Here is a 14197-nt window from a genome sequence, read left to right as displayed (position 1 = left end):
CATTCGTGCATCATCAGGTATCCGCATCTGCCGCTGCCATGGTTTGTGCAGTGGATGCAGTTAGGGGTCGCGACCACGGGCAGCTTCGTGGACGATCGAAACCCCCGGGGGATCTTCTGCGTTGGGGTCTCTCACAACGTGACGGTGTTTGAGAGTTGTTTTTGAACGCCATTCAAGCTTCCCCATGAAATCCCAAATCGTGCTTCGGAATAACCGAATGGACCTCCTGGTTTCACCTCGGACGATGGCCAGAACTCAGGCCTATGTCTCACTGGTTGAGGCATCATTAGGTTAGCAGGGTGCACCCCCCCCCCCCCCCGCTTAGCTGCGTAGTGTGTGCGGAGTCTGTACGCTCTTCTCCCTTGTTCTGGATGAGTTTCCTCCCATGGCTACAAAAAGTAGAAAAACCCATATTGGCCAAACATCCCAATGCTGAAAGAATGTACCTGGAAATGACTTAAATTTGAGTTACGCAGCAGCAGCAGCAACAGTCATCGCCACCCCCTGCTACTGCGAAAGGTTGGCAGGATCCTCCTCAAAAATAGTTTTGAGATTCGGCGAAGCACTCCTGGGTAAACGACCACAACAAGTCTGGTGAATAAAACACAATTAGCCCACCAAGTGAAAGAGGAAACACCCCTTCTTGCCTAAGGCACAGGAATGTATTGGTATATGGCCGAGAGATACGGCATACTCTACATATAAAGGCAAAGATCCCCTATGTAGCCAAAAACAGATTGCTGGGGCACTAACCACTACACTACCACTCCCCGCTCGCTCACCAACTCAAAGACAAGACAAAGATCCCCCGTATAGCCTTAACAGACTGTTGGGGCAAATGCACGGCACACGAGGGGGTGGGTGGCCAACACCACGCCCGGCCGCCTTTGTCTCCCCAGTGGCAATATTTACACATTGCACCGGGTACTCATTTGAGGTTAAGTCGACCTAAGGGAGGCCGAAGACCGGTTCTGATAATCATCAGAGCTGTCACCATGAGCGGGAAACGAACTCGGGGTGCCGGGTTCGTAGCGCGGCACGCAAACCGAAACACAACCGCTCCCCACACACACATGACTTAATTTTTTTTTATTTGTGCCCTTCCTAGTGATAAGGACTGGCTGATAAGGGTTTCCCCCCCTTCTCCCCCCCCCCAATCTGCTGCTCAGAATGCAAGGCCGGGGCCGTGACCCGTGTGGGTTTGCTGGGGTCTTTGGGAGGTAAAAGAGGAAGAGGATGTGGAAAATATGCGAAGCGAAAGAATAAGCCGAAGAGTAAGCCGGCAACAATGAACATTGGGGGGTGGGGGGTGGCGTGTAACCGGCTTACCCTCCAAGAGGAGCTTCCCAGATTCAGGCGAGGACAGAGTTTAACATTCCGAGCGCATTCCCCAACAAGATCTGCGCCACTCTTTTCCAGTCCTATAGGATTTCCCTAAATAGCTATTAAGGACTCCAAAGGGTTTTCCGTCGAGTTATTATTTTGTCCTTTGTGAAGCCGGCAACAACGATGGCCTCCGTGGTATCGCGTTTCATTCCAGCGGCTCAAACACCGGCGGATTAGTTCCCGACAGAATGTTTTTTTAATCGAATCCTACAGGGCTCGAATTGCGGTGTAGGATAACGGGGAGGGCGGTACGAAGGCACGGCCCTGCAACCACTTGCTCTTGCCACTTGTTGGCAGAAGGGCCGCCGTCACCTGCTGCTGCCCACTGTGGTTCACCAGCCTTTGGGGCCGCAGCCCACTGGGGATGGGCAATGCCGCGGAGCCGTCGCAGCGTGGAATGCCAATTAGCCGGTCACCACGCACCACACTTTTCTTTCTCTCTCTGTTGCCAGGTAGAAGGTCCACTGGGCTGTGTAGCTCTTTTTCAGAAGCGACCTGGCCATCACAAATGATAGCGCAACGAATTGGCGGCTTATCATCACGTGGACATTTATAGCAGCAGCCAAATACTCTAAATATGCGCAGCTGATTACAAACGTGGAGGGAAAAAACCGGAGGACCCGGAGAAAAATCCACGCGACCATGGGGAGAGAAACGCAAACGCCAAATATACAGCAGGCGTCATCAGGGTTGGGATCAAACCCACGACCTGCTGTAAACCAGGCGAGGAAGTTAACATCTCCTAGCCACCGTGATGATGATGAGAGAGAGAGAGACGCAGACTCCAATTATACAGCAGGCATCGTCAGGGTCGGGATCAAACCCACGACCTACTGAAAACCAGGCGAGGAAGTTAACATCTCCTAGCCACCGTGATGATGATGAGAGAGAGAGAGACGCAGACTCCAATTATACAGCAGGCATCGTCAGGGTCGGGATCAAACCCACGACCTACTGAACACCAGGCGAGGTAGTTAACATCTCCTAGCCACCGTGATGATAATGAGAGAGAGAGACACGCAGACTCTAAATATACAGCAGGCATCGTCAGGGTCGGGATCGAACCCGCAACCTCCTGTATACCAGGCGAGGTAGTTAACATCTCACCACCGAGGCGCCCCTATTTAAGGACAGACTGAGCCGTGTTTGAGGAGAGCCAAGTGCAATGGGCAACAGCGCACGTGGAATGCTTGGAATTAGCTCCGCAGATGCCGGGAGAATTCATCGACGCGGCAGAAGCTGCACCCGATGCGAGGGAGACGGCAGTCACGGCGATGGCGCAACGGACTCCAGAGGTCGCCGGTTTGTCTCTCCCCGCGCGGCGGTTGAAACGACGGTGGACGTTCCTTAAATCCCCCTTCCCCACGGCCTCCATCCACCACACAGGTCGCGTGTGGCGGGTCAGAGTGCGCTCGCCCCCCTCTACCTCATCCAAGACGACCGGCCAGCGTGCAAGAGTAGGCCAAAGCACCCGTTGGAGGCGCTGTCTACCCACTCCCTCTAGCGGAGGCGCCTTCCGCCAGCGGTGGCATGAGTGGGCAATTGCGGGGCTGCGACCCTTGACCTCTGTCTGGTGCTTTTCTGCGTGAGATGCGAGCAGGCTGCACAGGGCCACTTTGAGTGCACAGACTGGCCCGATGGCTCACGAAAATCAGCGCGAGCCCTGCGTGTCACAACACGCAATTTCTGAGTCGCATTTCAACGGCAGTTATGTAACCCGGGAACAGCTTCACCGGTCTGCTCTCGGGAGGGTTATGGCTCGGCACGCTTTGCCATGCATGGGAGGAAAGTGGAATTTGCCGGACAGAACTCAAGACATTCATCTCGACTCCACTTGTTTACGCAGGCAGGGCTCGCCGAGACTCAGGACTCGGTTTCAAGCGGGCCCTGCCCACTTTTCGCAGCGGCAGGGGGCCGATGTCGCTGCTGTCTCGTGCTATCCAAATCGAGTCATTTGCAGGTAGCGTTTCAGCGTTGCCGGGATATTTTGGCCGATGGCAGTCATGTCGTGTTTGTTTGAGCTATGGGAGGGAAACCCGGTCTGGAATCGAACCCACGCACTTCTTGCTGTGAGGCGCGTGAGTGTTACCACACTGCCCTTGGCACTCTGCCCGCCCCCCGCACGGAGCCACACTCATTCCCAAAAAACCATCCTCAATCTCTTCTCAACGGGTGATCGAATGGTGTATTCCGAGCGCTGACTGAATCTTGAACTTTAAACTAAACTAAGGCCCACTGAGCTATGTAATTCTTTTTCACAAGTGACCGGACCGCAAATGAGAGCCCAACGAAGTGGCTTATCATCGAGTGGAAATTTATCACAGCCAAATACTGGAGTGGAAAACCGGAGGACACTGAGAAAAATCCACGTGATCACAGGGAGAGAGACGCGCAAACTCCAAATATACAACAGGTGTCAGGGTCACGATTGAACCGACGACTTCCTGCGTACCCGGCGAGGTAGTTAACATCTCCGAGCCACCGAGATGCTGTTCCCGTGGAAGCTCTCGGAGCACGTGCCGAACAGCGCGACAGCGCGACAACACAGCGACTACACCCGGCGCGTTCCGTCGACATGGCGACGAGTTGCAGCGGCACGGCAACGGCTGCGTTACTCTCCCAACTTCACCTGTGCTCCAGGATGGATCTCCGTGAAGCTGAACGGCGGCTCGCCCTTTGCCAAGACCGCGACGCCTAGATGCTGCGGTGATATTTCTGCCCACCCGCTTACGGCACCACCGCCGCCGCCGCCGCCGCAGCCGCAGCGCGCCGACCGGTTCCTTATCGCGTCTGCGCTCGCCGCAAACAGGATGCACGGCACGGGAGGAATCCTCGCCGTCTACCGTGGCCCCACCTGATTCGCGTCGTCGCGGTCGGACGGCCGTCACGCCGCGCGCCACCTTTGTGCGATGCGCCGCCCGGCACCTTTCATCTCTCCTCCCGCTCGCTCGCCCGCCGCACTGTTTTGCCTTTCCAGCGACCGCTTTTGATTCGGGTGCCGTTGAGACGGCGCGATGGGCAGAAAAGACGGCGAGCGGATTTTTTTTTTCCCCACCGCCCCAACCAAAATTCCCTGCCGAGATTAGCGTTGTCGTCGCGTTACCCACGGGCGGAGTCGTCTGGATGTTGTGTTTGCATTCTCGCCCCCTCCCCCCTGTCCCCTGTCCCCCCACCCGTCACCACCCACCCCGTGGACAACCTCGGTGCCCGCCGTTCGAGAGGCTAAATCGAGCAACCGCTCGCCGTGCTCAGTGCAACGAGGTTCGAGGGAAGGAAGGGAGGGGGGGGGGATTTGGCTGGGCAGGGGTGGGTGGAGTGGCGGCGCAGTGGTCGGCGCACTTGCGCTTTAAACTCGCCCGAGTTCAATTCCCGGTCACGGCTCACATCGGTGGTGATTGGTATCCGAATCGGTTCTCGTCTCGCTGACTTTTGAAAGACGCGCGACTCTCAGCCCAGGTCCGGCTCTAGAATACAATGGCTATTTGTTCCGTAAGAAAAATGTTCTGTGAACACGTGGCCCCCCTGCCATGGGAATGTGGAATTTCCACGACCGTCTCACGTCTGCCATGATGGGTTGCCCCAAAAATCTGGTGACACGAAGCAACGCTAAAAGTATACGCCTTAATAATAATGTTGAGTTGTGTATATATGTATAACATGTGGAGCACGTACCGTCACTCGCTGTTTAGCATCGCAACCTATGTAACCACGCCCGTGTTGCTACGTTGTGTACCGTGTACCATCTGTACCATCACAGGACACTGTGGAATAGAGCTCCCTTCTGTACTGTGTACAATCTGTGCCATCATAGGACGCTGAAATAGCGCTACGCTCTTTACCATGTACCATCTGTACCATCACACGGCACTGTGGAATAGAGCGTAGCAGCTCATGGAGCCCTTCTTGCCATTAACAAATGAGATCGGTCCAAATCTACCCAGAATTTGGAGCTACGCCATCCTTCATGCATCTTGCTTCTCTCGCACATTCTCTGAGGAACCACAGACAAGATGAAAAGCAGCGGGCCAGGCGGTCAGCTGGCACTAACTGTTGTCCACGCTCGGCAGTCCTCTATACATCGAGGTGCTTTCAACAAATTAACGAGCGTTCATACATGCTTCGCCAGCCAGGCCGGTGATATCATAATCATCGTCGTCATCGTCACCATCGTCTTTGTCATCGTCGCCATCGTCATCGTCGTCGTCGTTATCATTGTCACGTGGCGACGTGACCTCATCGCGCTCGTGGTGACGTCATAATAATCGTCGTCATCATCGTCATCGTCGCCATCGTCGCCATCGTCGTCGTCGCCATCATTTGACAACGTGCGATGAGGTCACGTGGCGACGTGACCTCACAGCGCTCGCGCTCGCGCGCGCGTGCCTGGCCGTCCGGTGACGGCATCGCGCGCGACGTTCGCGGCGTTGACCGCCGACGTTCGGGACCGCTCCCGAGGTGACGGACGCGTGCCGAAAAAACCTTCTGCAGCATCCACGCGCAGGCAACATTTATTTTCTTCCTCGTTCAAACAGAACGCGCCGCGTGCCTCGCTGGTCACGTGACATTTTGGGCACGGTGTTGGGGGGGGGTGTGAGGGGTGGGGGCAGGAAGCCGCGACGGGCAAATAAAATTACATTGCAATACGCCCGGTAAATTATTGACACGAGAAATTAAAGTCGACCTACCGGCCTTGTCCTTGTCCATCTTTCCCGGCAGCACCTGCAACGACAAAGAGCAAACCGACACACAAAACACCACGATGACCCATGGCGGCGAAAGCCAACGTGTTAAACTGACCACGATGATCGTGGCCGCTCCGCTCCCGTGAGGTCACGGGGTTAACCACATCTCTGAACAACGAGAAAAAATCCCCGCTACAACAGAACAATAATAATGAAATAACAGTGCTGTCTTCTCGACGTTAAGCTGTTTTTGGCCAGTTAAGGAGTGTGCGTACAGGTTCTGCTGTGATGCAGCACCGACTTGGGATGAAACGCTCCTCGGCCTGGTTAAGTGCCACTTAGTTTGCTCTTTCAGACAGAGTCGACTATTCAATGTGCCACTGCCTTCTCTACAAGACAAAGATCCCCCATTTAGCTTTAACAGACTGTAGGGGCAAGTAACTGTTAACGAGCACCTATGAAGGCCGGCACGGCACATGAGGGGGTGGTGGCCAACACCACGCCCGGCCGCCTTTGTCTCCCTAGCGGCAATGTTTACACACCGCACCAGGTGCTCATTGGAGGCTGAGTCGACCTCGGGGAGGCCCGGGACCGGTTCAGATAATCGTCACCAGTGTTGGCCATGAGCGGGAATCGATCCCGGGTCGCCTGGTTCGTAGCGCAGCGTAGCGCTAACCGCTGCACCACCACTCCCCAAGTACATACACACACGAAGACAAAGGTTCCCGATGTATCTTACACAGGATGTTGGGTCACGTGCTGTTAGGGAGCACCTATTAAGGGCTGCCACGGCACACAGAGAGGTGGGTCGCCAGCACCATGCCCAACCGCATTTGTCTCCCCAATGCCGATGTTCATGTGCCCCACTAGGTACTGGTTTAAAGGCCGAGTCGACCTAAGGGAGGCCCAGGACACGGTCCTGATAATTATCACCAACGTTGGCGGGGAGCGGGAATTGAACTTGGGTTTGCCGGTTTCGTGGCGCAGTGCGCCAACATAATAGACGACTACCGCCCTCCACGCAGAGCCAAGGACACGCGCAGGCACGCACTTGCACACTGATACAACAGCGCGTGGACACGGTGATGAGGCACGCGGAGAGGAATGATGTGAGCAGCTGAACGGAGCAAAACAGTGGGGTAATATTTCAGTCAACACTGGGCCATGAGCGATAGCCAGGGCCACGCGTCCCCATGTAAGCTGCGCGTCACTCACGATGTGCTCAAACGCGTGCACGCCTCCCACTCTCAGCCACAACTTAAATTGCGTTCCGCTCGTTTTTTCTTTTTTGGACGACGGTGAAAATGCCACGCAGGGCATATTTAGCTTGTTCAGATGTCTCAAATGAAGTCCGACCTCACGAGACGATTTGTAAGCAAGGCGGCCGTGAAAGAGGGTCGTGGGATATTTATCCGACGGCTTGAAATTGTGAGGACGCTGCCGCGGCGCGATGGTTAGCGCCACGGGCTTTGCACACCACGGGCATCCGGTTCCCTCTCCCGGTGCGGCAGTTGATGCAATCGTGCAATGCTCTTGAATCTCAAATCGCAGGAACGCGCGAGATGCCGACGGCTCGGGGAGGCGCCTTCATCCGGCAATAGATCGACCATGGCCGCCGCCACCGCCGACGACCGTCGGGGCCAGGTTATTGTCCCCTCGTGCGGCGTTGAGCCACGTTGCGAGCCGCAGATAGGCCGGGAACATTCACGGTCACCACCACCACCACCACTCGGGGAAGACAAAGGCAACCGTGCGTGGTGTTGGGCCACCCACCCCCTCCGTGTGCCGTGCCGGCCTTCGTAAAGTTCACAGCACTTTGCCCCAAAAGTCTGCGTGCCATCAGTGCAAAGTGAAACTGCGGGAGTTTCCCTGCACCCTGAAAATAACAGAGCCATGTGCTGGCCTTGATATTTCGTCATGTTGTTGTTGTTGTTTTCCTCGCACTTTCTGTTTATAGGCGGCGTCATGTCGTCACTTTGGAAGGGTTTAGCCAGAGATCGATCGATGTAATTTTGGGTCCGCGTTTTCGGCAACTGAGAAAATGGGAGACGTCTTCTGGCGTTGCTTGGCACAAAGGGCAGCAGTTTGGGACGTTTGGGTCGATTCGATTTTGGTAATCGGCTAGCATGGAGCAGTAATCTGAACGGAGTTGAGCCAGTTTTGTGCGAGTTGCCCGGGTCGGGGATTTTTTTCGTCGTCTGCTATAGGTGGGGGCCAACCCCCTAGCACGACATTGGGCTTGAGATTTCATCATCAACCATGGTCAATCCACTGCTGGATGAAGGTCTCTTGGCGTGCGACTTCGTTCGTTACCTCCCAGACTTCCCCCCCCTCCCCGCCCACCCGCGCCTCCCCCACCTCCGAGACCCCGCAAGAAAATGAACAATATTTTTTGTTCTTTAAACTCAACAGACCAGCTGCCGTGCACCTGCGCATGCGTTATGATAACACTTGCGCCCACTCCAACGATTATGACAAGCGTCGCTTTGTGACAAGTGACGAGAGCGGTTGGTTCTAGAGGCGTAAGCGCGTGCATCCGCGTGCCGCTACCAGTCCGGAGCGGCGGTGTGGCGGTTAGTGTGCTGCACTACGAGCCCGGCGTCCCGAGTTTGATTCCCGCTCATGGCCAACGCCAGCGTGAAGATTATCTCAACCGATCATGGGCGCTCCCCTATCGACTCAGCCTCAAATGAATACCCGGTGCGATGTGTTGTAAACATCGCCATGGTGGAGACAAAGGCGACCGGGCGTGGTGTTGGGCCACCCACCCCCTCGTGTGCCGTGCCGGCCTTCGTAAAGTTCACAGCGCTTTGCCCCAAAAGTCTGCGAAGGCTACACGGGGGATCTTTGCGTGCCATCAGTGCAAAGTGAAACTGCCGGAGTTTCCCTGTACCCTGAAAACCACAGAGCCATGAGCTGGCATTGAGATTTCATCATCATCATTATCATCAACCATGGTCTATCCACTGCTGGATGAAGGTCTCCCCAAGCCACGAGTACTGCTGCCTTCCCTGGCAGAGACTTGAGGGCTTCTAGCCCCGTATAGCCACAGGACATGATGAGAACATATTTTATTTTGATTTAAAGCTTTCATGACTGCAGGGATTCATATTCTTGGTTCTTTCGGTAAAGTCACGTAGATTCTACATAACTTTACGGAAAGAACCAAGACTATAAATATATTTTATATTTAGATTTTCATGGCCGGGAAAGGCCTTTCCTGGGCCTCAGGAATCATTTCCAGGAGGAGCCCTAGTTGGGATGTTTGCCCAATTCCCTTTGTAATCCCTCGCCTATCTCACTCTGCGAGAATGAATAAATTGAATTTCTAAATCTCGTCATCATCTGGGGGAAAAACCCAGATGGGCCTGGGGAGAAACAGACCCATTCGGGTGCATAACCTTCGAAATGGTGCCGAACAGATCAGTTGAAGAAATTTCAAAACATTTCCCTGCTCAAAGGAAAATGGGCGGGGGGGGGGGGTTACCGATTTGTGTGGCGGCTGCAAACCACGAACAGGGGAACGTGAATTCAGAATCAGAGTCTTGTGTTTATACTGCAGGAGGAATCCGATGAGCTATGAAGCTCTTTCACACATGTCCAGTAGGGGGCCACGGGGTCAGAACGTTACAACAACAACAACACAAAAAAACAATCATTATTACGGTACTGTACGTGTACAGTAAATGTAAGAGGTAAAGGCGCAGCTCTGCAATTCCCTGCTCACGCCACTGCCGGCGGGAGGGGCCTTTCTCATGGAGACAGCTCAAGAGGCCACTTCGACCCGCACTGACCAGTGTGGTGAAGTATGGTCAAACAGCTCCCACGACCGATATTTTAAACGACTAAAAACATTTTTGGTTTAATTTTGACCAGGTAAGGCCCACTGAGCTATATAGCTCTTTTTCAGAAGTGGCCTGGCTTTTATAAATGATATCATAAATGATAGCAGTAATAAATGTGGAGGGAAAAAAACAGAGGACCCGGAGAAAAACACACAACCACGTGGAGAGAGACATGCCAAGTCCAAATATTCAGGCGTCGGGGTCGGAATCCACGACCTGCTGTATACCAGGCGAGGGAGTAAACATCTCACCACTGCCATAATATACCAGAGGGAAGCCTTCATCTAGCAGTGGTTTGACAAAGGGCTGCGCATTCATATTATTTTAGAGTGAGAACTTCGGTCAACTCTTCTACACTGGCCGGACTTCTTGGTCGGGGTGTACCCACATTTTACACCACATCCAGCGACCTGCCAGTCGACGAGCGGTGTGGATATTTAATGTCGCGTTAAATTAATCTATTCGTCTAAGCTCTTAAAGCTGTCGATGCACAGATAGTGAAGTGATAATCCATGGTTTAGATTAATATTCGCTGTATGCAAGTATAACGCTTCCATGATGGCGGGATGTTAACTCCTTTGCCTAGTATACAGGAGGTCGTGGGTTCGATCCCTACTCTGATGCTTGTAAATTTGAAGTTTGCGTGTCTCTCTCCCCATGGTCGCGTGGACATTTGTCCGGGTCCTCCTGTTTTCCCTCCAGATTTAGAATCGACATCGTGGGTTCAGAGTATTTGGCCGCTATTAATTCCCATGCGATAAGCCACTTCTCGTCGGGCTGTCGTTTGTGATAACCAGGTCGCGCATTCTGAAAAAGAGCTACGTAGCTCAGCGGGCCTTAGTTGGCAAAATAAAAACATATTTTCGGTTATAGTTTAATGGATTTCGCGTGCCCCGAAAGTCACGAGTGGCCACTAAGTTTCACGACCATGTTATTTTCACCCGTCGTCCATTCACAGCGGAGGGCGTCAATTCGTTACGGCTGTGACCGTAGCCGTGATGTCTTTTTTGTCCGTGCCTAGACGGCCCAAAGTCAAAGATCCCCCGTATAGCCTTCAACAGACTGTTGGGGCAAGTGCTGTTAGCGAGCACCTCTGACGGCTGGCAGGGCACACGAGGGGGGTGGGTGGCCAGCACCACGCCCGGCCGCCTTTGAACTCTCCGGTGGCGATGTTTACCACACACCGCACCAGGTACTCATTTGAGGCTGCGTCGACCTAGGGGAGGCCCAGGACCGGCTCAGATAATCGTCACCGGCGCTGGTGGCCGTGAGCAGGAATCGAACTCGGGCCGCCAGGTTCGTAGCGCAGGGCGCTAACCACTACACCACCACTCCCCGCACACACAGACGAGCACGCACGCACGTGCACGCACGTGGACGTGCGTGCGCCTGGCAGCTCAGCAGCAATGCTTGCAGCAGGCATGGCTCTGCTGACGAGACAACAAAAAACTCGACACGTTCGTCAACAACAACAAAAACAGAAAAAAAATATGCTATCAAGTCGGCGACGTTTCGGGCAATGGGCCTTCTTCATGGCACGTAGAACCACGTGTGTCGAGCCGCTTCGTCAATCGCGCTTTGTGCACCACTGCCCAGCTCAGCAGCAGCAGCAGCGGTGGCGGCGGCAGCAGCAGCAGCGCCAAAGCGCGTCTTGTCTAACGATGAGACAATGAATTGTCGAAACCGGGCCTTGGGTTTGCTTCGCGCCGCGCCCCAACGCCGCTGACACTGCGCACTCCCGGAATGCCGCCGTGTGGCTGGCGAGAAGTGCAAAGAATCACTTTTGTTTATTGATTAAGCGGAGACGAAGATACGGGAAGGAAGCGTGCGCACGTGGTTTGCCAGCTACTTTTTCTTGTTCTTATCATCGGCCAGCGTTTCCCTGCCTTCCAAAACAAAAGGAGCTGCTGTACGGACAGACAGACGGACGAACCTCACACTCCCTCTCACTCCCCAATCACAGCGCAGCGCCCGCCCACCACTCGGGGACACTGCTGCCCCTGTTGTGTATGCAGCCGCTAAGCCTCAGGTCAAACACAGGCTGCAACCGTCCCGTCCGCCTGCCCCTACTTACAAGCAGGGCAAAGAGAGAGACAACAACAACATCAGTGAGAGGCGACTCTCAGCAGGCTGCTGCTGCTATGACCCCACCGGAGTGTCTAGTTTCGCTCTGAATATGTAGGAATTTGGGTTTCGTAAAGAAATGCACGGTTGTGGTTGTTGTTGTTGGTGGTGGTTTTTTAAGCATCTCACAATAAATGCAGCATAGATACTGCGAATCAATCCATCTTGTGTGCAGATTTCAACTGCTGATGCAATTCCTATGCAGTATACAGGACAAAAGTTCAACATACAGTGAGGGAAAAAAGTATTTGATCCCCTGCTGATTTGTACGTTTGCCCACTGACAAAGAAATGCTCGGTCTATAATTTTAATGGTAGGTTTATTTGAACAGTGAGAGACAGAATAACAACAAAAACATCCAGAAAAATGCATATCAAAAATGTTATAAATTGATTTGCATTTTAATGAGGGAAATAAGTATTTGACCCCTCTGCAAAAACATGACTTAGCACTTGGTGGCAAAACCCTTGTTGGCAATCATAGAGGTCAGACGTTTGTTGTAGTTGGCCACCAGGTTTGCACACATCTCAGGTGGGATTTTGTCCCACTCCTCTTTGCAGATCTTCTCCTAGTCATTAATGTTTCGAGGCTGACGTTTGGCAACTCGAACCCTCAGCTCCCTCCACAGATTTTCTATGGGATTAAGGTCTGGAGACTGGCTAGGCCACTCCAGGACCTTAATGTGCTTCTTCTTGAGCCACTCCTTTGTTGCCTTGGCCGTGTGTTTTGGGTCATTGTCATGCTGGAATACCCATCCACGACCCATTTTCAATGCCCTGGCTGAGGGAAGGAGGTTCTGACCCAAGATTTGACGGTACATGGCCCCGTCCATCGTCCCTTTGATGCGGTGAAGTTGTCCTGTCCCCTTAGCAGAAAAACACCCCCAAAGCATAATGTTTCCACCTCCATGTTTGACAGTGGGGATGGTGTTCTTGGGGTCATAGCCAGCATTCCTCCTCCTCCAAACAGGGCGAGTTGAGTTGATGCCAAAGAGCTCCATTTTGGTCTCATCTGACCACGACACTTTCACCCAGTTGTCCTCTGAATCATTCATATGTTCATTGGCAAACTTCAGACGGGCATGTATATGTGCTTTTTTGAGCAGGGGGACCTTGCGGGCGCTGCAGGATTTCAGTCTTTCACGGCGTAGTGTGTTACCAAATGTTTTCTTCGTGACTATGGTCCCAGCTGCCTTGAGATCATTGACAAGATCCTCCCGTGTAGTTCTGGGCTGATTCCTCATCGTTCTCATAATCATTGCAACTCCACAAGGTGAGATCTTGCATGGAGCCCCAGGCCGAGGGAGATTGACAGTTCTTTTGTGCTTCTTCCATTTGCGAATGATCGCACCAACTGTTGTCACCTTCTCACCAAGCTGCTTGGCAATGGTCTTGTAGCCCATTACAGCCTTGTGTAGGTCTACAATCTTGTCCCTGAGATCCTTGGAGAGCTCTTTGGTCTTGACCATGGTGAAGAGTTTGGAATCTGATTGATTGATTGCTTCTGTGGACAGGTGTCTTTTATACAGGTAACAATCTGAGATTAGGAGCACTCCCTTTAAGAGTGTGCTCCTAATCTCAGTTCGTTACCTGTATAAAAGACACCTGGGAGCCAGAAATCTTTCTGATTGAGAGGGGGTCAAATACTTATTTTCCTCATTAAAATGCCAATCAATTTATAACATTTTTGACATGCGTTTTTCTGGATTTTGTTGTTGTTATTTTGTCTCTCACTGTTGAAGTAAACCTACCATTAAAATTATAGACTGATCATTTCTTTGTCAGTGGGAAAACGTACAAAATCTGCAGGGGATCAAATACTTTTTTCCCTCACTGTACATAGAGCGATTTATGGGGGTATCAGAATCTCGATTGAGACTGCAGGAGGAGAAATCCGATGAGCTATGAAGCCATTTCTTCACATGAATGGGCACGGGCTCAACAACAACAACAACACAATCCGAAACAAAAACGATAAAAGTGCAGCCAAGAAATGACTCTGCTCAAGCCACTGCCGGCGGAAGGGCCTTCCAGTGGAAGCAGCTCGACAGGGTGGTTTTGGCCTACTCTTTTGCACAGGCCACACGTCTTGGGAGCACCCACGCCTTACCCCGGCCGTGCCAGATCTGCCAATCATCGAGCTGCGGTTGAATCCACTGAT

General features: G+C 53.0%; 1 protein-coding gene across 4 annotated transcripts in view; it reads right to left on the bottom strand.

The window, feature by feature from the left end:
• LOC116955741 (rho GTPase-activating protein 7-like) overlaps nucleotides 1–14197 on the bottom strand; it is a 212098-nt gene that overhangs the window by 118258 nt on the left and 79643 nt on the right. For all 4 annotated transcript variants that reach the window (XM_076053536.1, XM_076053535.1, XM_032977011.2 and 1 more), the window contains exon 5: nucleotides 6072–6105. In XM_076053536.1, the coding sequence (XP_075909651.1) occupies nucleotides 6072–6105 (34 nt within the window). The remainder of the gene's footprint in view (nucleotides 1–6071; nucleotides 6106–14197) is intronic.

The sequence above is a fragment of the Petromyzon marinus genome, chromosome 61, assembly GCF_048934315.1.
Source record: "Petromyzon marinus isolate PM22_M1 ecotype Great Lakes invasive population chromosome 61, UKy_Petmar_22M1.pri1.0, whole genome shotgun sequence".
NCBI lineage: Eukaryota > Metazoa > Chordata > Hyperoartia > Petromyzontiformes > Petromyzontidae > Petromyzon > Petromyzon marinus.
The sequence above is the reverse complement of the archived record's forward strand: the minus strand, read 5'-3'. Positions and strand labels throughout refer to the sequence as shown.